The 25,120-nt window shown below is 49.5% G+C and overlaps 1 protein-coding gene across 1 annotated transcript in view; it reads left to right on the forward strand.

Annotated features, from left to right (window-relative positions):
• The window catches only part of LOC141077868 (uncharacterized), a 254,898-nt gene that overhangs the window by 100,878 nt on the left and 128,900 nt on the right, over positions 1-25,120 (forward strand). Inside the window, exon 2 of the mRNA XM_073564594.1 lies at positions 23,094-23,308. Coding sequence (XP_073420695.1) covers positions 23,094-23,308 — 215 coding nt within the window. The remainder of the gene's footprint in view (positions 1-23,093; positions 23,309-25,120) is intronic.

Raw genomic sequence — 25,120 nt, forward strand, 5'->3', positions numbered from 1 at the left:
ACACTGACCCGTATCATCTCCACATAGACCGTACACTGACCCGTATCATCTCCACATAGACCGTACACTGCCCCGTATCATCTCCACATAGACCGTACACTGCCCCGTATCATCTCCACATAGACCGTACACTGCCCCGTATCATCTCCACATAGACCGTACACTGCCCCGTATCATCTCCACATAGACCGTACACTGCCCCGTATCCCCTCCACATAGACCGTACACTGCCCCGTATCATCTCCACATAGACCGTACACTGACCCGTATCCCCTCCACATAGACCGTACACTGACCCGTATCATCTCCACATAGACCGTACACTGCTCCGTATCACCTCCACATAGACCGTACACTGCCCCGTATCATCTCCACATAGACCGTACACTGCCCCGTATCCCCTCCACATAGACCGTACACTGTCCCGTATCATCTCCACATAGACCGTACACTGACCTGTATCATCTCCACATAGACCGTACACTGACCTGTATCATCTCCACATAGACCGTACACTACCCCGTATCATCTCCACATAGACCGTACACTGCCCCGTATCATCTCCACATAGACTGTACACTGACCCGTATCCCCTCCACATAGACTGTACACTGCCCCGTATCATCTCCACATAGACCGTACACTGCCCCGTATCACCTCCACATAGACCGTACACTGCCCCGTATCCCCTCCACATAGACCGTACACTGCCCCGTATCCCCTCCACATAGACCGTACACTGACCCGTATCCCCTCCACATAGACCGTACACTGCCCCGTATCCCCTCCACATAGACCGTACACTGCCCCGTATCCCCTCCACATAGACCGTACACTGCCCCGTATCATCTCCACATAGACCGTACACTGACCCGTATCCCCTCCACATAGACCGTACACTGACCCGTATCATCTCCACATAGACCGTACACTGACCCGTATCATCTCCACATAGACCGTACACTGCCCCGTATCATCTCCACATAGACCGTACACTGACCCGTATCCCCTCCACATAGACCGTACACTGCCCCGTATCATCTCCACATAGACCGTACACTGACCCGTATCATCTCCACATAGACCGTACACTGCCCCGTATCCCCTCCACATAGACCGTACACTGACCCGTATCATCTCCACATAGACTGTACACTGCCCTGTATCATCTCCACATAGACCGTACACTGCCCCGTATCCCCTCCACATAGACTGTACACTGCCCCGTATCATCTCCACATAGACCGTACACTGCCCCGTATCCCCTCCACATAGACCGTACACTGCCCCGTATCCCCTCCACATAGACCGTACACTGCCCCGTATCCCCTCCACATAGACCGTACACTGCCCCGTATCCCCTCCACATAGACTGTACACTGACCCGTATCATCTCCACATAGACCGTACACTGCCCCGTATCTCCTCCACATAGACCGTACACTGACCCGTATCCCCTCCACATAGACCGTACACTGACCCGTATCATCTCCACATAGACCGTACACTGACCCGTATCCCCTCCACATAGACCGTACACTGACCCGTATCATCTCCACATAGACCGTACACTGACCCGTATCATCTCCACATAGACCGTACACTGCCCCGTATCATCTCCACATAGACCGTACACTGACCCGTATCCCCTCCACATAGACCGTACACTGCCCCGTATCATCTCCACATAGACCGTACACTGACCCGTATCATCTCCACATAGACCGTACACTGCCCCGTATCCCCTCCACATAGACCGTACACTGACCCGTATCATCTCCACATAGACTGTACACTGCCCTGTATCATCTCCACATAGACCGTACACTGCCCCGTATCATCTCCACATAGACCGTACACTGCCCTGTATCCCCTCCACATAGACTGTACACTGCCCCGTATCATCTCCACATAGACCGTACACTGCCCCGTATCCCCTCCACATAGACCGTACACTGCCCCGTATCCCCTCCACATAGACCGTACACTGCCCCGTATCCCCTCCACATAGACTGTACACTGCCCCGTATCATCTCCACATAGACCGTACACTGCCCCGTATCATCTCCACATAGACCGTACACTGCCCCGTATCCCCTCCACATAGACCGTACACTGCCCCGTATCCCCTCCACATAGACCGTACACTGCCCCGTATCCCCTCCACATAGACCGTACACTGCCCCGTATCCCCTCCACATAGACCGTACACTGCCCTGTATCCCCTCCACATAGACTGTACACTGCCCCGTATCATCTCCACATAGACCGTACACTGCCCCGTATCCCCTCCACATAGACCGTACACTGCCCCGTATCCCCTCCACATAGACCGTACACTGCCCCGTATCCCCTCCACATAGACTGTACACTACCCCGTATCATCTCCACATAGACCGTACACTGCCCCGTATCATCTCCACATAGACCGTACACTGCCCCGTATCCCCTCCACATAGACCGTACACTGCCCCGTATCATCTCCACATAGACCGTACACTGCCCCGTATCCCCTCCACATAGACTGTACACTGCCCCGTATCATCTCCACATAGACCGTACACTGCCCCGTATCCCCTCCACATAGACCGTACACTGACCCGTATCATCTCCACATAGACCGTACACTGCCCCGTATCCCCTCCACATAGACTGTACACTGCCCCGTATCATCTCCACATAGACCGTACACTGCCCCGTATCATCTCCACATAGACCGTACACTGCCCCGTATCCCCTCCACATAGACCGTACACTGCCCCGTATCCCCTCCACATAGACCGTACACTGCCCCGTATCCCCTCCACATAGACCGTACACTGCCCCGTATCCCCTCCACATAGACCGTACACTGCCCCGTATCATCTCCACATAGACCGTACACTGCCCCGTATCATCTCCACATAGACTGTACACTGCCCCGTATCATCTCCACATAGACCGTACACTGCCCCGTATCATCTCCACATAGACCGTACACTGACCTGTATCACCTCCACATAGACCGTACACTGCCCCGTATCCCCTCCACATAGACCGTACACTGCCCCGTATCATCTCCACATAGACCGTACACTGCCCCGTATCATCTCCACATAGACTGTACACTGCCCCGTATCATCTCCACATAGACCGTACACTGCCCCGTATCATCTCCACATAGACCGTACACTGACCTGTATCACCTCCACATAGACCGTACACTGCCCCGTATCCCCTCCACATAGACTGTACACTGCTCCGTATCATCTCCACATAGACCGTACACTGCCCCGTATCATCTCCACATAGACCGTACACTGCCCCGTATCATCTCCACATAGACTGTACACTGCCCCGTATCATCTCCACATAGACCGTACACTGCCCCGTATCATCTCCACATAGACCGTACACTGCTCCGTATCATCTCCACATAGACTGTACACTGCCCCGTATCCCCTCCACATAGACCGTACACTGCCCCGTATCATCTCCACATAGACCGTACACTGCCCCGTATCATCTCCACATAGACCGTACACTGCCCCGTATCATCTCCACATAGACCGTACACTGCCCCGTATCATCTCCACATAGACTGTACACTGCCCCGTATCCCCTCCACATAGACCGTACACTGCCCCGTATCCCCTCCACATAGACTGTACACTGCCCCGTATCATCTCCACATAGACCGTACACTGCCCCGTATCCCCTCCACATAGACCGTACACTGCCCCGTATCATCTCCACATAGACCGTACACTGCCCCGTATCATCTCCACATAGACCGTACACTGCCCCGTATCATCTCCACATAGACCGTACACTGCCCCGTATCCCCTCCACATAGACCGTACACTGCCCCGTATCATCTCCACATAGACCGTACACTGCCCCGTATCATCTCCACATAGACCGTACACTGCCCCGTATCATCTCCACATAGACCGTACACTGCCCCGTATCCCCTCCACATAGACTGTACACTGCCCCGTATCATCTCCACATAGACCGTACACTGCCCCGTATCCCCTCCACATAGACTGTACACTGCCCTGTATCATCTCCACATAGACCGTACACTGCCCCGTATCCCCTCCACATAGACTGTACACTGCCCTGTATCATCTCCACATAGACCGTACACTGCCCCGTATCCCCTCCACATAGACCGTACACTGCCCCGTATCACCTCCACATAGACTGTACACTTCCCCGTATCATCTCCACATAGACCGTACACTGCCCCGTATCCCCTCCACATAGACCGTACACTGCCCCGTATCATCTCCACATAGACCGTACACTGCCCCGTATCCCCTCCACATAGACTGTACACTGCCCTGTATCATCTCCACATAGACCGTACACTGCCCCGTATCCCCTCCACATAGACTGTACACTGCCCTGTATCATCTCCACATAGACTGTACACTGCCCCGTATCATCTCCACATAGACTGTACACTGCCCCGTCTCATCTCCACATAGACCGTACACTGCCCCGTATCCCCTCCACATAGACCGTACACTGCCCCGTCTCATCTCCACATAGACCGTACACTGCCCCGTATCCCCTCCACATAGACTGTACACTGCCCTGTATCATCTCCACATAGACCGTACACTGCCCCGTATCCCCTCCACATAGACCGTACACTGCCCCGTATCATCTCCACATAGACCGTACACTGACCCGTATCCCCTCCACATAGACCGTACACTGACCTGTATCCCCTCCACATAGACCGTACACTGACCCGTATCCCCTCCACATAGACCGTACACTGACCTGTATCCCCTCCACATAGACCGTACACTGACCCGTATCATCTCCACATAGACCGTACACTGCCCCGTATCATCTCCACATAGACCGTACACTGCCCCGTATCCCCTCCACATAGACTGTACACTGCCCCGTATCATCTCCACATAGACCGTACACTGCTCCGTATCATCTCCACATAGACCGTACACTGACCCGTATCATCTCCACATAGACCGTACACTGCCCCGTATCCCCTCCACATAGACCGTACACTGCCCCGTATCATCTCCACATAGACCGTACACTGACCTGTATCCCCTCCACATAGACCGTACACTGCCCCGTATCCCCTCCACATAGACCGTACACTGCCCCGTATCCCCTCCACATAGACCGTACACTGACCCGTATCCCCTCCACATAGACCGTACACTGCCCCGTATCATCTCCACATAGACCGTACACTGCCCCGTATCATCTCCACATAGACCGTACACTGCCCCGTATCATCTCCACATAGACCGTACACTGCCCCGTATCATCTCCACATAGACCGTACACTGACCTGTATCCCCTCCACATAGACCGTACACTGCCCCGTATCCCCTCCACATAGACTGTACACTGCCCCGTATCCCCTCCACATAGACCGTACACTGCCCCGTATCCCCTCCACATAGACCGTACACTGACCCGTATCATCTCCACATAGACTGTACACTGCCCCGTATCATCTCCACATAGACCGTACACTGACCTGTATCCCCTCCACATAGACCGTACACTGCCCCGTATCCCCTCCACATAGACTGTACACTGCCCCGTATCCCCTCCACATAGACCGTACACTGCCCCGTATCCCCTCCACATAGACCGTACACTGACCCGTATCCCCTCCACATAGACTGTACACTGCCCCGTATCCCCTCCACATAGACCGTACACTGCCCCGTATCCCCTCCACATAGACTGTACACTGACCTGTATCATCTCCACATAGACTGTACACTGACCCGTATCATCTCCACATAGACCGTACACTGCCCCGTATCATCTCCACATAGACCGTACACTGACCTGTATCATCTCCACATAGACCGTACACTGACCCGTATCATCTCCACATAGACCGTACACTGACCCGTATCATCTCCACATAGACCGTACACTGACCCGTATCCCCTCCACATAGACTGTACACTGACCCGTATCATCTCCACATAGACCGTACACTGACCCGTATCATCTCCACATAGACCGTACACTGACCCGTATCATCTCCACATAGACCGTACACTGACCCGTATCATCTCCACATAGACCGTACACTGACCCGTATCATCTCCACATAGACCGTACACTGACCTGTATCCCCTCCACATAGACCGTACACTGACCCGTATCATCTCCACATAGACCGTACACTGACCCGTATCATCTCCACATAGACCGTACACTGACCCGTATCATCTCCACATAGACCGTACACTGCCCCGTATCCCCTCCACATAGACCGTACACTGACCCGTATCCCCTCCACATAGACCGTACACTGCCCCGTATCATCTCCACATAGACCGTACACTGCCCCGTATCATCTCCACATAGACCGTACACTGACCCGTATCATCTCCACATAGACCGTACACTGCCCCGTATCCCCTCCACATAGACTGTACACTGCCCCGTATCCCCTCCACATAGACCGTACACTGCCCCGTATCCCCTCCACATAGACCGTACACTGCCCCGTATCCCCTCCACATAGACCGTACACTGCCCCGTATCCCCTCCACATAGACCGTACACTGCCCCGTATCCCCTCCACATAGACTGTACACTGACCCGTATCATCTCCACATAGACCGTACACTGCCCCGTATCCCCTCCACATAGACCGTACACTGACCCGTATCATCTCCACATAGACTGTACACTGCCCCGTATCCCCTCCACATAGACCGTACACTGCCCCGTATCCCCTCCACATAGACCGTACACTGCCCCGTATCCCCTCCACATAGACTGTACACTGCCCCGTATCCCCTCCACATAGACTGTACACTGACCCGTATCCCCTCCACATAGACCGTACACTGCCCCGTATCCCCTCCACATAGACTGTACACTGCCCCGTATCCCCTCCACATAGACCGTACACTGCCCCGTATCCCCTCCACATAGACCGTACACTGCCCCGTATCCCCTCCACATAGACTGTACACTGCCCCGTATCCCCTCCACATAGACCGTACACTGACCCGTATCATCTCCACATAGACTGTACACTGCCCCGTATCCCCTCCACATAGACCGTACACTGCCCCGTATCATCTCCACATAGACCGTACACTGCCCCGTATCCCCTCCACATAGACTGTACACTGACCCGTATCCCCTCCACATAGACCGTACACTGCCCCGTATCCCCTCCACATAGACTGTACACTGCCCCGTATCCCCTCCACATAGACCGTACACTGCCCCGTATCCCCTCCACATAGACCGTACACTGCCCCGTATCCCCTCCACATAGACTGTACACTGCCCCGTATCCCCTCCACATAGACCGTACACTGACCCGTATCATCTCCACATAGACTGTACACTGCCCCGTATCCCCTCCACATAGACCGTACACTGCCCCGTATCATCTCCACATAGACCGTACACTGACCCGTATCCCCTCCACATAGACCGTACACTGCCCCGTATCCCCTCCACATAGACTGTACACTGCCCCGTATCCCCTCCACATAGACCGTACACTGCCCCGTATCCCCTCCACATAGACCGTACACTGCCCCGTATCCCCTCCACATAGACTGTACACTGCCCCGTATCCCCTCCACATAGACCGTACACTGCCCCGTATCCCCTCCACATAGACCGTACACTGACCCAGTGTCGGACTGGGACGCCAAGCGCCCTCCAGTAACATTGACTTTTGGGGGCCCACTTTTCACCTGCATACAAATATTACATTATTATTATTATTATTATTTATTGTTATAGCGCCATTTATTCCATGGCGCTTTACATGTGAGGGGGTATACATAAAAACAAGTACAATAATCTTAAACAATACAAGTCATAACTGGTACAGGAGGAGAGAGGAACCTGCCCGCGAGGGCTCACAATCTACAGCGGGATGGGTGACAATACAGTAGGCGAGGGTAGAGCTGGTCGTGCAGCGGTTTGGTCGATCAGTGGTTACTGCAGGTTATAGGCTTGTCGGAAGAGGTGGGTCTTCAGGCTCTTTTTGAAGGTTTCGATGGTAGGCGAGAGTCTGATATGTTGTGGTAGAGAGTTCCAGAGTAGGGGTGATGCGCGAGAGAAATCTTGTATGCGATTGTGGGAAGAGGAGATAAGAGGGGAGTAGAGAAGGAGATCTTGTGAGGATCGGAGGTTGCGTGCAGGAAAGTACCGGGAGACGAGGTCACAGATGTATGGAGGAGACAAGTTGTGGATGGCTTTGTATGTCATGGTTAGGGTTTTGTAATGGAGTCTCTGGGCAATTGGGAGCCAGTGAAGGGATTGACAGAGGGGAGAAGCTGGGGAATAGCGGGGGGACAGGTGGATTAGTCGGGCAGCAGAGTTTAGAATAGATTGGAGGGGTGCGAGAGTGTTTGAGGGGAGGCCACAGAGCATGAGGTTGCAGTAGTCAAGGCGAGAGATGATGAGGGCATGGACTAGGGTTTTTGCAGATTCTTGGGTGAGGAATGAACGGATGCGTGAAATATTTTTGAGTTGAAGTCGGCAGGAAGTGGAAAGGGTTTGGATATGTGGTTTGAAGGAGAGATCAGCGTCAAGGATTACTCCGAGGCAGCGAGCTTGTGGGACTGGGGAGAGTGGGCAGTCATTTACTGTAATTGATAGGTTCGTAGGGGGGGTCACGTGAGATGGGGGAAAGATGATGAATTCTGTTTTGTCCATGTTGAGTTTCAGATATCTAGTGGAGAAGAAGGATGAAATAGTGGACAGACATTGAGGGATTCTGGTTAGTAGGGAGGTGATATCTGGTCCAGAGATGTAGATCTGTGTGTCATCAGCATGACCCTCATTCACAAATTTGCCTAGATCTCTATGTAATAATACATTGGTTGTTTGGTTAATGAATGATGAGATGCTGATTTTTCTGTACAGAGAGAATCAAGTGAATTATGGCAAGTACTGCCCATACAGTAAGTTTGGGGGCCCTGATTTGCACAGGGGCCCTCCGGGAGAATCCTCTGCGGACCAGTCCGAGCCTGCATTGACCCAAATCCCCTCCAAATGGACCATACACTACATAATTCCTGCCTAGCTTCATTCATACAACTATATACAAACCTAAACTAAATTCACACCATCCTATCATGCAATCAAAAAACACCTTATCACGTTACACTAAACCTAAATATACAATGTTACGCATATTATAATGCATCGTCAAAAGAACAAATACTTACCTACTGGTCCCACTGCCTTACCTCCTTGGAGACAGGCGACCAGTGAGTCCCATTCTTGGCCCTCACAAATGTATCCATGGGGCTCAGGTGACCGGTGGGTCCAAATCCTGACTACCCCAAAAGTATCCATGGATTTACAATGTCAATGGAGAAGACCTGCATTCTTTCTGCTGGTGCTGTGGTCTTCTACACAGTCATCCTATAGAATGACAAATCTGTGCTCCTCGTGATGCAGCCATGATTTCTTGGCTGCAGTCCTGTAGAGAGTCTCTTCTTCTTTGGATGTCTGTATTTATTGGATATCTGGAGGTGTCTATCATTTTTATAGTTAACAAATGTTCTTCAAGTCATTCACAAGTAAAGGGGAAGAATGATGAGATCAACTCGCATTGTTTGATTATGTAATCGATTTGCATAGTTTTTCCACTTCTGCTTTACAAGTCAACAAACTGGCTGGCCTGGACAGTGTGTAATCAGCATATCAGTAAACATCACTAGTCATCCAGGATAACAGCACACTATGTTACAGCAAATGTCAACTTCCTAGTCAATATTACAGGCTTACACAAGCAAAAAAGTCTGTGTTTTCTTGGCCAACAACACAAATTCAAGTCAACATATACATAACAGTCTATTCCTCCTGACTTGCTGAAAATAGAAGTCTGGCAAATTAAGGTACAATGCTATGTTGTCACAAGTATCATAGCCAAATCCTTCCTGTCCACATTGAGAAGTGCTATGGGATGCCAATTGTCAATGCTTGACGGATCCTTAGCCCTTGCCAAAATTATCAAAGCTGACCTCCTTATGATCTCGGCAGACATTTATAAAACACTTGAGTCAAGAGGGGGACCAAGGAGTCCCTAAAGGTCCTAAAGAACTCAGATGTTAAACCATCCAAACCCTGCATTTTTTTTTTTGCCTAATCCCATCGATCTCCTGTGTCACTTAATCTTCTTTAATCGCTTCTGCCAAACCGCCCAGTGAGAGGTCAGCCCTTGGCTCAGGAACAGCTTCAGCCAGGAAAGCCAACATCCTGTCATGATCCAGTTCCCTCCTTCACAAGAGGTGCAAGGGATCCCATACTGTCCATCAGACCTGTGACTATCCACCTCCACCATTGACAACAGTGAGGAGACGGCCTCCTCCTTCAAATAAGACCTGTACATACTAGACCTGCACTGACTACCTCTAAAAAGGTGAATCCCGTGCTGCCTGTGTTGTGCCGGATGTGGACATCCACCATTCGTGCCTCACTATCTTGTTTAGCGTGACGCAGTCATAAGCAAGCCGGTCCCCAGAACCTCCTCTATCACAGGGTCTTGTGACATTGTTGAAATCCCCTCCAAAGACCACCTGCCGACTCAAAAATAAGAAAAGTTTGATCTTCATGAAGAGACTTTTGCGGTCCCACTTGGATTGGGGACTGTATTATTATTAATTTATATAGCGCCATTAATTCCATGGTGCTGTACATGAGAAGGGGGGTTACATACAAAGTTAAAGATATCGTTAACAGTAACCAAACTTATAATAACAGACTGGTACAGAGGGGAGAGGACCCTGTCCTTGTGGACTTACATTCTACGGGATAGTGGGGAAGAGACAGAAGATCAGGGGTGCAGCATCTCTGGCGGTGGTTAGGTGGCAGAATGGTTATTGCAGGCTGTAAGCTTTCCTGAAGAGATGGATTTTCAGGTTCCGTTTGAAAGATCCGAGGGTGGTGGATAATCGGATGTGTTGAGGCATGGTATTCCAGAGGATATTCGGGAGAAATCTTGGAGGTGGTTGTGTGAGGAACGAATAAGTGTGGAGGAGAGTAGGAGGTCTTGGGAGAATCGAAGATTACATGAGGGAAGATATTGGGAGATTAGTTCAGAGATATAGGGAAGGGAAAGGTTGTGGATGGCTTTGTAGGTCAGTGTTAGTAGTTTGAACTGGATTCGTTGGTGAATTGGGAGCCAGTGGAGGGATTGCAGAGGGGAGAGACAGGGGAGTAGCGAGGAGAGAGGTGGATTAGTCGGGCAGCAGAGTTGAGGACAGACTGGAGTGGTGCAAGAGAGTTAGCAGGGAGGCCACAGAGGAGAGTGTTGCAGTAGTCAAGGCGGGAGATGATGAGGGCATGTTCAAGAGTTTTAGTAGATTGAGGGCTGAGGAAGGGACGGATTCTAGAAATATTTTTGAGTTGGAGGCAACAGGAGGTGGCAAGAGATTGGACGTGCGGTTTGAAGGACAGGGCAGAGTCGAGAGTTACTCCGAGGCAGCGTATTTCAGGTGCGGGAGAGAGTGTGATGTCGTTTACCATAATAGATAGATTGGGTAGGGAAGATATGTGAGATGGAGGAAAGATAATGAGTTCAGTTTTGTCTACATTGAGTTTTAGGAAGCGAGAGGTGAAAAAGGAGAATATGGCTGACACTCCGGGATTCTGGACAGCAGAGAGGTAGATCTGAGTGTCGTCTGCATACAGATGGTACTGGAAGCCATGGGACTTTATGAGTTGTCCTAGACCAAGAGTATAGATGGAAAAAAGTAGGGGCCCCAGGACAGAGCCTTGGGGGACTCCAACAGAGAGGGGGCGGGATGAGGAGGTATTGTGGGAGTGGGAAACGCTGAATGTGCAGTCAGAAAGGTATGAGAAGATCCAGGACAGGGCAAGGTGTTGGATGCCAAGGGAAGAAAGAATCTGTAGCAGTAGACAGGGGTTGACTGTGTCAAAGGCAGACCATAGATGTTAATGAGCCGAAGCTCCTGTCCCCCCATGGAGACATCTAGAATCAAGCATCTCCCCATTTCTAATTCGATTAATCATCTGCATTCAATCGCTGCGGTCTTAAAAAGGGCCGCCACCCCACTATACGGCTCGGCCACAAGAGACCAGTAGGAGGGCCCATGCCTCCACTCCCGCCTTGCTTTATGCATGTGTCGTAGCTGCTTTTGTTCTGACCAAGCGTCAGCTGTCCATATCACCAGTGAGGTTTTTCGCCCTTTCTGTTGCAAGCGCTTGGAGACAAAGAGACTTCAACACACAAGCCGTGGTCAAATCACTTTATCTGACGTAATGAAATATAAGACATGTTTTTAGACCATTTACAGCAATATGTGACTCTATGGAGCTCATTTGGCCCCCACCATCACCTCAGGGTCGTACCTTGTTTACAATATACCCAGAACATGTTGTTGAGAACAAATATGATAACAAGTATAGTCTCCTTGAAGACAGAGACTAGTAGTCTACATAAGAATAATTCTAGCAATAATAAGGCAAAAGGCAATTGAAGTCTTAAAGGCATTTAAAGGGATATAAAAGCAAACCATTAACTCTTCTATATCAATTTCCCCCTTTTGTAAATGGTATAACCTTTGCCACAGGGTCAGGTGATGTCCACAAAGGAGCTACTGTCTCATGGGTCTAGTACCCATAAGGGGGCTTCCTCCCTGCTTCGCCCATCCACCCTCAGTGTGGACACTCACCTTCCCCATCAGCAATGGCCACCTGGGGTCTATGGTACACTACAGAAGGTTCAGCCTTAGATTCTTTTTCCACACATACATTATTCAGTAGCTTAAGTAATACATATATTAGCGCTTTTACGGCTACATAAAACAATAAGCAAAACAACAAAATTTGCATACAAGTCTGCAAAATGCCAAAAATCCATTAACCCAATTTGCTGGATGTATAAAGAAGAATGTGTTACCCCACCAGGAGTCTCTGGTTGCACTGTGCTGCTTTAACCATTGGTCTCTGAGTTCACCTATTTTGTCTATACTGGCCCTGATCTGGAGATTGCCAGCAGGGTCGATATAATTACAACAGGTGGGACCCATTATCTGACACATTCCTCCTTCTTTTGCGGTCAGGTAATCTAGTACTATAGTATGCTGGTTAGTAACTACGATTTATTGTCTCTGTATTGTATTAGTTTCATTAAGAACTTCAAGAATCTGGAGAATCTGATCGTCCAGGTAGTCGGTGGCTTCCACTAATTTATCCCACATTTGGGTTATAAAGGGGTATATTAGCATACTACTGAATATTTTGTTATCCCCATCTCTACTAGATGCGGCCTACCATTGGGCTTACTGTCTGCAGCCCTTCTATACCAGGTGTGAATTGGGACTGCTGCTGTGTCTATTTTACTATGAGGAACTATGAAAGTGGCTGGTGTCAGTTTAGCAAGAGTGCAGACCCCTCTTATGTCCGGGCTCACCCACCTGTAGGCACGATGTCCGCAAACCAAGAATACTCCGTCAGGGAGAACACAAACGTGACCAGGGGTCTGTATACATTGGTATAAACTCAAAAGTCCTGACATAGGCTTATGGGCGCACCAAGTATTATTCATTTGTTTTCCACTTACACCAGATGTACATTTACCCCTTTCTTTCCTTATTATATTACCCGTAGATGATTTACAGCCTTCAACACCATCCTGGTACACCGTCTCATAACCTGTGTTTGATCGCGAGTGTATATGCGGAAGCAATTATTGTCCTCACCACAGGTGTCTGCTCCAGTGTGTTGAAGACTGAACCACAGTCCATCATTGGGAATAGGGTCTGAGTGAGGGATCTCAGTCCTCCTCCTGGCGACCATATTTCCGACATCTGGGTCATATTCCCGCCACCACATTTGTACCTTTAGGCCGCGTTATATTAAACTGAAACCAGGGATTAGCGGCCCATCCGATAATAGCCAATGAGGCAGATATATCACGGGGCACACCTAGATTGAGTCCAAGTCTCATTGTGTATGCAGTGTGGGGTTAATACCTCCCGTGGCTCCAGAGGTAAGGCCAAGTACGGCATAGTCCTCGCAGATACTGGGCTGTGTGTACAGATCCAACAGTCCTTCGGTTTCTGTCCTTCCATGTCCTTTATAAGAAGAGCATGAGGCCGAATAAGTTTGTTGTCCCAGTCAGCATTTAAGAGTTTGTCCTGTGTCTCTGTAGAGTGCAGTAACCCTGTCACTGCCAGCAAGGTGATGAGGAGAACAGTCATTCTGCTGTTGACAGGACCTTCTTGCAGTGACTGGCGTAGATCCAGGTGAGCTTTCCCTCAAGTTTTACTGAAGTGGATGTGGTCAGCTGGACTTGGAAGGGGCCGTCAAATCGTGGGTCCAGGCTCCGTCTCACGTGTCTGCGTATAACCACCCAATCACCTGGATTCAGCTGGTGCACATCTGCACTGGCATTAGGATCTGGAATGGATGAGAACACGTTTATGCACCACATTAAGTCTTTCCTGCAAGGCCTGGACGTAGGCTGTCCTAGCACCGTGTTGCATTTGTAGCACCTGTGGGAAGTACAGACCAGTCTTTGGTGCACTACCAACAGGACTTCAGAAGGAGACAAGCCTGTGTTTCTATTTGGAGTGTGTCTGACTGAAAAGAGTGCAAGAGGCAAGCACTCTACCCAGCTCTTTCCTGTGTCTGCCATGGCCTTTTGAATTTTCAGTTTTAGTGCCCCATTTAGTCTTTCCACTTCCCACTACTTTGTGGCCTATATGGTGTATGAAACGTTTGCTGTACACCCGGGGCCTGCATGACTGCCCTCATTATTTCTCCCGTGAAGTGTGCACCCCTATCTGTTTCTGTGGTTTCTGGGACACCATACCTGCAGATCAGTTCTTTCATCAGTTTGTCTGTAGTCATTTTAGCATTTGCACGTTTTACCGGATAGGCTTCCGGCCAACCAGAGAAGAGATCTACACATACTGGGATATTTGCATACACTCCTACCTTGGTAGCTGTATGTCGTCAATCTGCCGTCTCTGAAACGGGTAGAGAGGCCTAGGTGTCGCTTTCTTAGGGACTTTTACTGTTTTACCTGGGTTGTGCTGTGCACAGACGAGGCATGATTGTACAAGTTTCGCTGCGTGACTGAAACCAGGAGCGATCCAGAAGGCATCTACCATGGCACACATGTGACTTTTTGAGGTGTGATTGGGGCCATGTGCTGCTTGCGCCATGATTGGGAACAGGGACTTTGGTGGGCACATTTTATCCTTATTCTCCCATACTCCATTTGAGTTCAGCTCAGCTCCCAGTCTCCCCCGGTGTACCTTCTCTGTTTGGGCAGCCTTTTGCTGGAGGGATTTCAGGACATCTAGACCCAATGTGGCTGGAATACGCTGACTCCCCGCCACCGTCCACTGCTCTCTCTAGGCCGCCTTGTGCTATTTTAGCAGCCTCGTTCGCCCTTCTATTGCCCTCTACCTCCACGGAGTCACCTTTGTGTGTGCTTTTACCTTGACAATGCCAACCTGGACTGGTAACATCAATGCCTCCATCAATTGTTTCACCAGCTCTGCATTTTTAATGGGCTTCAAATCTGTGAAAATATTAGCGACTTTACCTGCAGCGGCTCTACACGCCTCAGTGAGTGCCTTCAACTCTGCCTCCTGCGCCGACATGTGAGGAGAGAGTGGTTCCGCTCGGATTACCTCATGTGAGGATACTAATGCATATCCAGTGTAGAATCGTCCATCCTGGTGGTATCTGGGGCCATCTACAAAAAAGAAACTCAAAGTCTGCATTAGGAACAGGTTTTTCATGAACGTGTGCAAACCCCACTGTCTCCTGACTCATCAGTTCTATGCAGACATGTTCATGCGTCATGTCAAAGTATCCTTCCTCACTTGCCAATACGGTCACCAATTCCCCCTTTTCTGAATCCACAGGCAGGAGGGTGGCTGGATTCAGAACGTTACATCTTTTGAGGGTGACATACTCAGGAATTAGTAGAGCACACTCAAGTCGGAGCTGTCTGGCCATAGACAGATGTTTTGGTTGAACTTGTAGGAGTATGGCATGGATGTCATGTGGGGAATAGATTGTCAAAAGAAACGTCAGTGTGATCTCACATGCCTTTCCTAGTAGTAGTGCGGCTGCTCCTACCGCACAGACACAATCAATTTTGTGTGAGGTCCCGGGTCTGATGACAAGCAGCCATAAAGTGGTTGGAATATTTGTGAAGCGGACCTTATCCAAGGCCTACTGTAGGTCACTAAACCTAGGAAGGTGCATAGATGCTGATGTGACCTGGGGAGAGGGAGATCTTGAATTGCCTGTTTCCTGTCAGGTGTCTGGTACCTTCGGCAATACAATGTCCCAACAAATGTCACCTTCTGTTTGTAATACTGTAATTTGTCACGTGAGACCTTGCAGCCCTTAGGGTCATCCACGTACTGTAATAGTACAATCAGCGGATGAGGTGATGGCCACTACTCAAGGATCCCTGCCATCGCTGCTGAATAGATGGCAGGGGATTTCTTTCCCCCTTTGTGGGAGGACTGTCCAACAATATTGTTCACCTTTATGAGTAAAGGAGAAAGACACTGACAGTCAGGGTGCAGGGGTACAGAGAAGAATGCACCTGCTAAATCAATGACTGTGAAACATCACTGGGATCTGTGACAGTATTGTGTGTGTCAGGGACGATTGAGGTCACACTCACTGTATCATTAATAGCCCTTAAGTCATGAACCTTTCTGTAAGTGTTAGGGGAACCCTCGAGTCCTTTTTCCCTAATGGGATACAAAGGCGTATTGCAGGGGGAAGATCTTTGCACCAGAACCCCTGCCTTAGCATACTCTCTAATATCTCTGCTCGGGGCAATTATTTTGGCTAGGCTCAAGGGGTATTGCTTTAAACAAGGAGGAGTGGTTCCTTCTTTCATTTTAATCATGACGGGGGAATGGGCAGCCGACCCACATCATTTTTCCCCTTGCCCAAACAGTGTCTGGCCCCTGTCCCATTTCCTCATCCTCAGGCATTTTGGTGTCAGGTGTTAGTTTCACCGCTTTTGTCATATACACCATTGCCGCAATCTTGCCCAAATGTTTATCTGAGAGGGGACTTGTGACGGTAATACCCTCAGGAGAGTCCTGTATGGTGGCCGGGATCGCACTCAGCACATCTGCTCCCAGTAAATTCATAGGGGTATTGTCACTAACAATAAGTTTTGTAAGTACCACAATTCCAGCACCTCACTGTTTCTAGGTCCCTTGGTCCCCTATTACGTCTCCACTTTTTTCCTTGTGCTCCAGCATATATAACAGGTCGTCTTATTGTCCTTGTTTGCTCAACTTCTTTAGCTACCTTAAGGAGGTCTTTCGGATCTACATGTCTCCATTCAGGTCTGGCTGTCTGTACGGCGTCTCGTAAGTCTTTGTTCATACCGTCAATGAATGCATTCACCAGTATTCTAACATCAAGTGGGTTTATGTGACTGTACCCCATGTCTGCCCATTTCAGCTGTAACTGTCCAAAGTACATCTCTACACTCTCTCCTCTCTACACTCTCTCCTCTCTACACTCTCTCCTCTTTGCTGTGTCACATTAGTCAGGAGTACAGACTGCTCTGATTGTTCCACTGTAGCCCATTGTCTTAGTGACTCACAGTATGTCTCCCCAGACCGTGCAGATTTATCATCCATGCCCCAAGCCTGATTCTTTGCCACATCTGTGTGTGTCTTAATTATATGTCCTAGTGCGTCACCTGCCTTTAAACTCGCCAACCTCTCTAGGTCTGCCCAGGTACACTTATATGTCTGCTGTACTTCCTTTATGTGTCTGTAAAACGGGAATGGTTGGTCTTCAGGGTCAGGCAACTGCTTCAACAAAGCTAGCTGGTCAGAGGGGCTCCAGGGATAATACACCTGCATCTTTCTTATTCTAGTCGCACTTCTAGGTCCTGATGGGGTTGGTCGTCTGATGTCTACTGTCAGCTTACTCCTCAAAGGTCAATGTCCCCACTACCCACTATCCACACTATTATGTCAGCTTCTTATAATCTTGTCTGGACAGGATCTAGTGCAACTCGCTTAGGTCAGTACCACAGGTCACACAAGTAGCTATTCAGTCTGGGTTTGTCTGAGTCTGACCACAGTGTTTACAAGTCCATCTGTTTTGTCTGGGTCTCTGGTTACACTTTGTCAATCAAACATTCATAATACACCTTCCACACTGCTGCACATTCATTCTCAAGCATCATTTATTCACTTGCCATTTTCTTCCCTTGTCTGTGCCTTTTTGTACATCCAAACATTCACACTCTGGTATTTTTGCCTTTTTAAATATTGGTCCAACCTGTTTTACGGCTTCCTTTCTTCTGTCTTTTACAATTTGCTTAGCTGTCTTGGATCTCATTGGGGCACCGACCGTACACAGAAAAAGTTGCCATGGCTTCAACCTTTTTCTGCCGACAGCTCACCTTTCTTCTGAAATGCCCTCCCAGTGTGCCTGGACCTCTGTCTTACAGGCCACACTTAGCAAGTCAGAGAGAGCCTGCCAAGGTGTAGCGGGAAGGCTCCTTGCCTCTCACCCGGTAGACCTACAGGATGTAACAGGAAGGCTCTCTGCCTCTCACCCGCTAGATCAGCTGACTAGATAGGAATAGGCCTTTTTCCTTCTAGCCGAGCTCCATGGATTGTGGGAAGGCTACTTCAACTTAGACAGCTCACCTTTCTTCTGAAATGCCCTTCTGTGTTTCTGGACCTCTGTCTTACAGCCCACACATAGCAAGTCAGAGTGAGCCTGCCAAGGTATATCCAGAGGGCTCCTCGCCCTCGCCTCTCACCCACAACAAAAAACCCGCTGACTAAAGTAAGAAGGCCCAGGTGTGATAGGCCTCTGACCTACTTTATCAGCCGTACAGTCGGCTACCTCCTCTGTTGATACACAATTTGCTATCCAAATCAATCACACAACTAGAAGCAGGTTCAAACACATTAATGACCAAACAATCACTTACATTTACCAAACAATCACTTACAATGACCAAACAATCACTTACAATGACCAAACAATCACTTACAATTCCCTTCTAAATTAGGCACCATATTTTACTTTTAACTTCCAACTTCAATTAAGTACTGTTGCTTTAAAATGCACAAATCTTTCAGTGCGTACCTTACGGATAGAATTACAGAGAATTTTGAGCACAGCTCACACTCAGCAGAGATAAGAGCGAAAGGAGAAGAAAAACTGCACAGCGCCATCCTTCCCCCCCCTCCCATCAGCATTCCGTATTTCTTTAGACTTATCAAAATCAATTTCTACAAAAAAAAACTCAAAATCACAGGATTTCACTGTAAGAGCAGATAACTGTATAATGAGATTAACCATGCCTTGCCCTTTTTCTGGCCAAATGCATTCAGGAAACTTTACAATGTAATGTCACATATAACACGAACTATATCATTACTCAATTCATTCAGTCTCAGATGTAGATTTGAAATATCTATAACGCATCTGTCCGGGATTCCACCACAACTAGAAAGGTAACAAATCTCTTGACACAAAAATGATGTGTGATGATTCATTCATACCTGCTCATTCAGGGATTTTTTTATACTCAATTACTCATCTCTGATCTTATTCAGAGGTTCTCATAGACATACATACAAGGATTCACACAGCCTGACTATCTTGCACTTTGGATTTGATTGACACTTTAACCTACAGCAGTGTCCACTGACACTCCGAGAACACCAAAGCCAACTTCTTACACAAGAAACATTGAAAACCAGAGCAACCAAAAACCACAGCCTTATACAAATTTACTGGCAATCCAAAATAACCACTGCACAGAGTCTGTCCCAGACTTTGTGCTACACAGTACACCAGTACACAACCAGTTAGTATATTAGTATATTGCCAGAACAGTTTAACAGATAATACAGATGACAATTATTATATTATTACTCTATTATTCATCTCTCATACAGACATACTCACCACTCACTGGTGATGTGGGTTCTTTTGAACCGTGCTGTTACAGTCTTACCCAGAGATATGTAGACATCCTTAGAAAGGTTGTAGATGCAGAATCAATCTATAATAATAAATGCCCTAAGCAGCTTCCGGTTGTAACAACTTCCGTCCAGTTGTAACCGGTGACGTCACCGCACACCTCTTTCCATGTTAACCCTCAACACACACACTCCTCTCACCTTTCACCATCTCCACTCACGTCCACTCTTTCACTCCACATACGACCCTTTCTTTCACTCCGTCTCTCATACTCACGCCGTCATCGCCGCTGATCCACGATCCCCGACATCTTCATCCGCCGGCGCCATCCTGGATCCAGACGTCCTCCACGCCGGCGACATGTTCTTGCGGCGACGCCATTTTGGATCGGCGAAATCCCGCGAGTCAAGATGGCGTCGCCGCAAGAACATGTCGCCGATGTGGAGGATGTCGGGATCCAAAATGGCGTCGGCGAAATCTCGCGAGATTTCGTCGACGCCATTTTGGATCCCGACGGCATCCACGCCGGCAACATGTTCCTGCGGCGATGCTATTTTGGATCGGCGAAATCCCGCGATACTCAAGATGGCGTCGCCGCAAGAACATGTCGCCGGCGTGGACAACGTCTGGATCCAGGATGGCGCCGGCGGAAGAAGATGTCGGGGATCGTGGAGCAGCGGTGATGACGGCGTGAGTATGAGAGACGGAGTGAGAGAAGGGGTCGTATGTGGAGTGAAAGAGTGAGTGGAGATGGTGAAAGGTGAGAGGAGTGTGTGTGTTGAGGGTTAACATGGCAAGAGGTGTGATGCTATCGCATCCTCCCGATGCGATAGCATCGGGCCATAATCTAGTGTAAGAATAAATGTTCTCACCTGCCGCAGCCTGGATTCTGCATTTTCAACCTCCCAGGAAGCTCCCACATACGGATTCCGAATAGACTGGTTTCCACGGTCCCCGTCGGGCGCCAAAACTGTCGTAGCTGCTTTTGTTCTGACCAAGCGTCAGCTGTCCAGATCACCAGTGAGTCCGAATTGTGAGGTTTTTCACCCTTTCTGTTGCAAGCGCTTGGAGACAAAGAGACTTCAACACACAAGCCATGGTCAAATCACTTTATCTGACGTAATGAAATACAAGGAATGTTTTTATACCATTTACAACAATATGTGACTCTATGGAGCTCATTTGGCCCCCACCATCACCTCAGGGTCGTACCTTGTTTACAATATACCCAGAACACGTTGTTGAGAACAAATATGATAACAAGTTTAGTTTCCTTGAAGACAGAGACTACTAGTCTACATAAGAATAATTCTAGCAATAATAAGGCAAAAGGCAATTGAAGTCTTAAAGGCATTTAAAGGGATATAAAAGCAAACCATTAACTCTTCTATATCACATGGATGATAGGTCAGTCAACCTGGTCTCCTGTAAAAACAAAATGTCGGCATCAAGTTGGCCGACAAAATGAAAGGCGTGTACCTTGACGCTTCTAACTTTATGCTGGCAACAATAATGGTTGCCAGCGTCAACGGGGTGGATGCTGCCATCATGATTGATTTAATAGCCAGCTCATGGCAAGACCAGAAAAGCTCAAGGCCCTCCGGTCTCACGAAGCTGACATCGAAGTAGGAGGTCCCATAGGGATGGATCAAGGCAAAGATGTCGTATGCCGCGAAGCCCATCCCCAGCAGGAGCTCAGCAACCTTTGACCGATCAGGACAGGCGTCCTTGCTTACCCACTGGAGACGGGCCACGTTCCTACGGTTACTCCTCTGCCCCGTGTCGGTAGAGACCAGACAGTCTCTGCCCCTCTATCTCGGAAGGCGGAAAGACCGTGTCTCTCTATCCAGAAAGACAGATCAACCTCCCTCCCCTCTACAATGATGGAACTCTCGCCTTTCCTCAGGGCGTCCAGGAAGCGCTGCTGCAAGTCACCATCCCCAGGGCCACCAGACAAGGGCACACTACTACCCCCAGCAGTGACAGTTCTTGAATAGCTAGGGGCTGAAGCCCTCGCCACTTCTGGGGGGACAGTGGGACCACTACCTACTTCACCTCCACCAACCCCAGTGCTGCTCTCCTCATTGATTCCACTACTCCCATCCATCACTCCACTACTACTAACACCATTTTATTCACAGCTACTTTCATTCTGAATGGGGGTCCGGGTGCCAGCTGTGACAAGGGGCTTTAACTCTTCAGCACCCAGGCGCCCCAATACTACAACTTTGGAGTGTGTCTTGGTGTTGGTGCGGCATGTGTGCAATTCTTCACCCACCTGCGGGACCGGAGCCTGATCAGGATACAGTATCCCATGGGGATCCGAGCACAAACAAATGTCTGCAGAATCCTTGTTCTTTTTCTTTAAGGTTTTATTTGGAACAGGTCCTAGCAGCACAGTTACAGTCCTTCCATTCCAGTAAAACGTAAACATGACATCTTCTGTACAGTCCCTGGTCTGGCCCTGCCACTTCTTGTCCTGCACGTTCTCTGAGCCCAAGGCCTGCAGAAGCCTCCTGATAGCAGTCACTGGACGCTCCCTGTCTACATTGCCCATCTTTGGCAAAAGAACCAGACTGCCGTTCGCAGCCTCAACTGGACCTTAGGTCCCTGACAGTTCCACACGGTGTCCCCAGACTACAACCCGAGATCCTCTTCCTGGCCTCTCCCAGAGAGTGCTCCCCAGAGGCCAAACGTCAAACCTTCTTCAGACCACTGTACCACGTCTTGCCTCTTCTCACACTCCACTGCGACTGTAACTCCAGCCTGCTCTGCTGTTCGCTGCTCACACTAGTGATGGGTAGCTCGTGTGTACTAATATTCAGAGTGAACTAGTTCACCATCCTGACAGAGATTAGTTCATTATGAACTAAACAACAAGTGGGAGGAGACAGAGTGACCCCGCCTCCAGCTCCACGAAGCTCCCTGCTCTGTCTCACCCGTGCTCTTTATAAAGAAGGTAGTAAAACACTATAATACCACACATCAAATACAAATATAATAGTAATATTATTATTAATAAAAACTGACATTGCACAGTAGACAGACACCGCTCATATGTGTGTATGAGTGAGAGAGTGTTTCTGTGTGTGGTTCATGCCCCTCACCTGTCTTTGTGATAAGATTAGCCTCCGGTAGAGGATCGGCCTCCTGTAGAGGATCGGCCTCCGGTAGAGGATCGGCCTCCTGTAGAGGATCGGCCTCCGGTAGAGGATCGGCCTCCGGTAGAGGATCGGCCTCCGGTAGAGGATCGGCCTCCTGAAGAGGATCGGCCTCCTGAAGAGGATCGGCCTCCGGAAGAGGATCGGCCTCCTGAAGAGGATCGGCCTCCTGTAGAAGATCGGTATCCTGTAGAGGATCGGCCTCCGGTAGAGGAACGGCCTCTGGAAGAGGATCGGCCTCCGGTAGCCTAGAAGATCAGTCTTGCTAAAATCTTTCCCGCTGGCTCCTGTTCTGTTCTCTGAGTGGTGGAGGCTGAGCGGCTTCTCCGCGCCCTCATGCACAGTCACTGGGAGTCAGTACTCTACTGCCGCAGCTTCTGTGTCACAAACTAGAACGGATCAATGTCAGCAGAATCTAGAGAAATACTGAACTATAGGAACTAATCACCAAAATGAACTAGATTTCCCATCACTACACGCACACTCTGACTTTTCTAGAACAATCCTGTCTCCTCTGGGTAACTCCTCCCACCAACAATCCCATTGGTACAGCTACTTAACTATTTCTGTTCTGGCTAAAACCAGCTAACTATTGCGATCCTATCGAGCATCTAATCTCCCTAACTCTACAGTGCCCTCTAGTGTCCTAACTACATATCTATGATGTCCCTACCTTACTTTAGCATTACAATAACACATTATATATATGCAGCAATTAAAGGGGAAGGCACAATGCACATGTGGCGCCCCTGAGGCTCAGTCGCCACAGAGGTACTGCACCTTCTCCTAAGGTGTGGTGCCCCACCATCCAGGTAAGTTGGAGGCTCCTGACCACGCTCCAACACTCACACCCCACACAATAGAGTAGTTCAGCACATCCACATTGCGGCTCCTTGCTTAGAGAGAAGCAGAGCACCTTTGGTGGTTCCCTGCTTGGAACACTAGACGTGCTGGGAGGTGGGTGGAGTTCAGAATATATATGAGCGGGATGGTTTAGGATGAGAGGTCAGTCTGACAGGAGGTCAGTGAGAGAGGAGGCCACTCGGGAGGAGTGGGGATCCCTGGAAGAAGGGATGGAGGAAGGAGTGCTGCAGCTGCCTCAGTGACCTGAGCCAGCTGGCACAGGAAAGGAAAGAAGGAGAAAGACGTTGACCTGAAGCCTGAGCTTCCATAGAAGGGAAAGACAAGTACGGAACGTAGGAGTGAAAGGGAACATAGAGGACGTGGGTTAGAGGAAGAACCCTGCCTAGAAGTTCTAAGCGCAAGGCCGGGGCCCGGTCCCCGAGGTTGTATGGACACTAATGGCTCTGCAGCAGACACCGGTGGAGTAGTGGGCTTTAAATGCACTACTCCCATCTAAGGCTTGTGGCACAACAGCATCTGTATAGGGAGCCGGGACTCAGGAGTAGAGAGTCCCCGAAGCAGGCTGCAGCTGTCTGCCGTACAAGTAGAGTTCTTGGGAACATCTGTCAGGAGGCACTCCAGTGTAACTCAGTACTAGGAGATCTTCACACTTAAAGGCGCTATAGCGGAGACGTTCAGAAAAGGCACATAGGTTGGCGGAGTGTGGAAGGGAGCTTTCCATCTTGCCTGGAGGTTGACTGAGTCCCTGACCCGGAGGACATGGCACAGAAGCGGGCACTACAGACTGTGAGTAAAGCTTTGGAACTACATGCCCTGGTGTCCTCCATTCCTTCCTGCGTCCGTCCGCCTGGCACTGCTACATCCCCTGCGCCGGACACTACACCATCTAAGTGTCTCCACATCTACACTGCCCTGAGACAACAGCCCTGCCTGTGGAGGGCTATACCATCACTGCTGCACCACACTATCTGTCCCAGAGGATATGTCTGCAGCGTCGGCTTAACACCTCCCTTGCCGAACACCACAGGTGGCGTCACGAACTATTCCCCATTAACCTATCGCCATTACTTGGGCGCCCAGGGCCACTGTCCGGGTCACTGCTGCTGTGACACATCCCACTGATACCGGCC

This window comes from Dendrobates tinctorius, unplaced genomic scaffold, assembly GCF_039654945.1.
Source record: "Dendrobates tinctorius isolate UK_male_01 unplaced genomic scaffold, ASM3965494v1 ptg000464l, whole genome shotgun sequence".
NCBI classification, from domain to species: domain Eukaryota; kingdom Metazoa; phylum Chordata; class Amphibia; order Anura; family Dendrobatidae; genus Dendrobates; species Dendrobates tinctorius.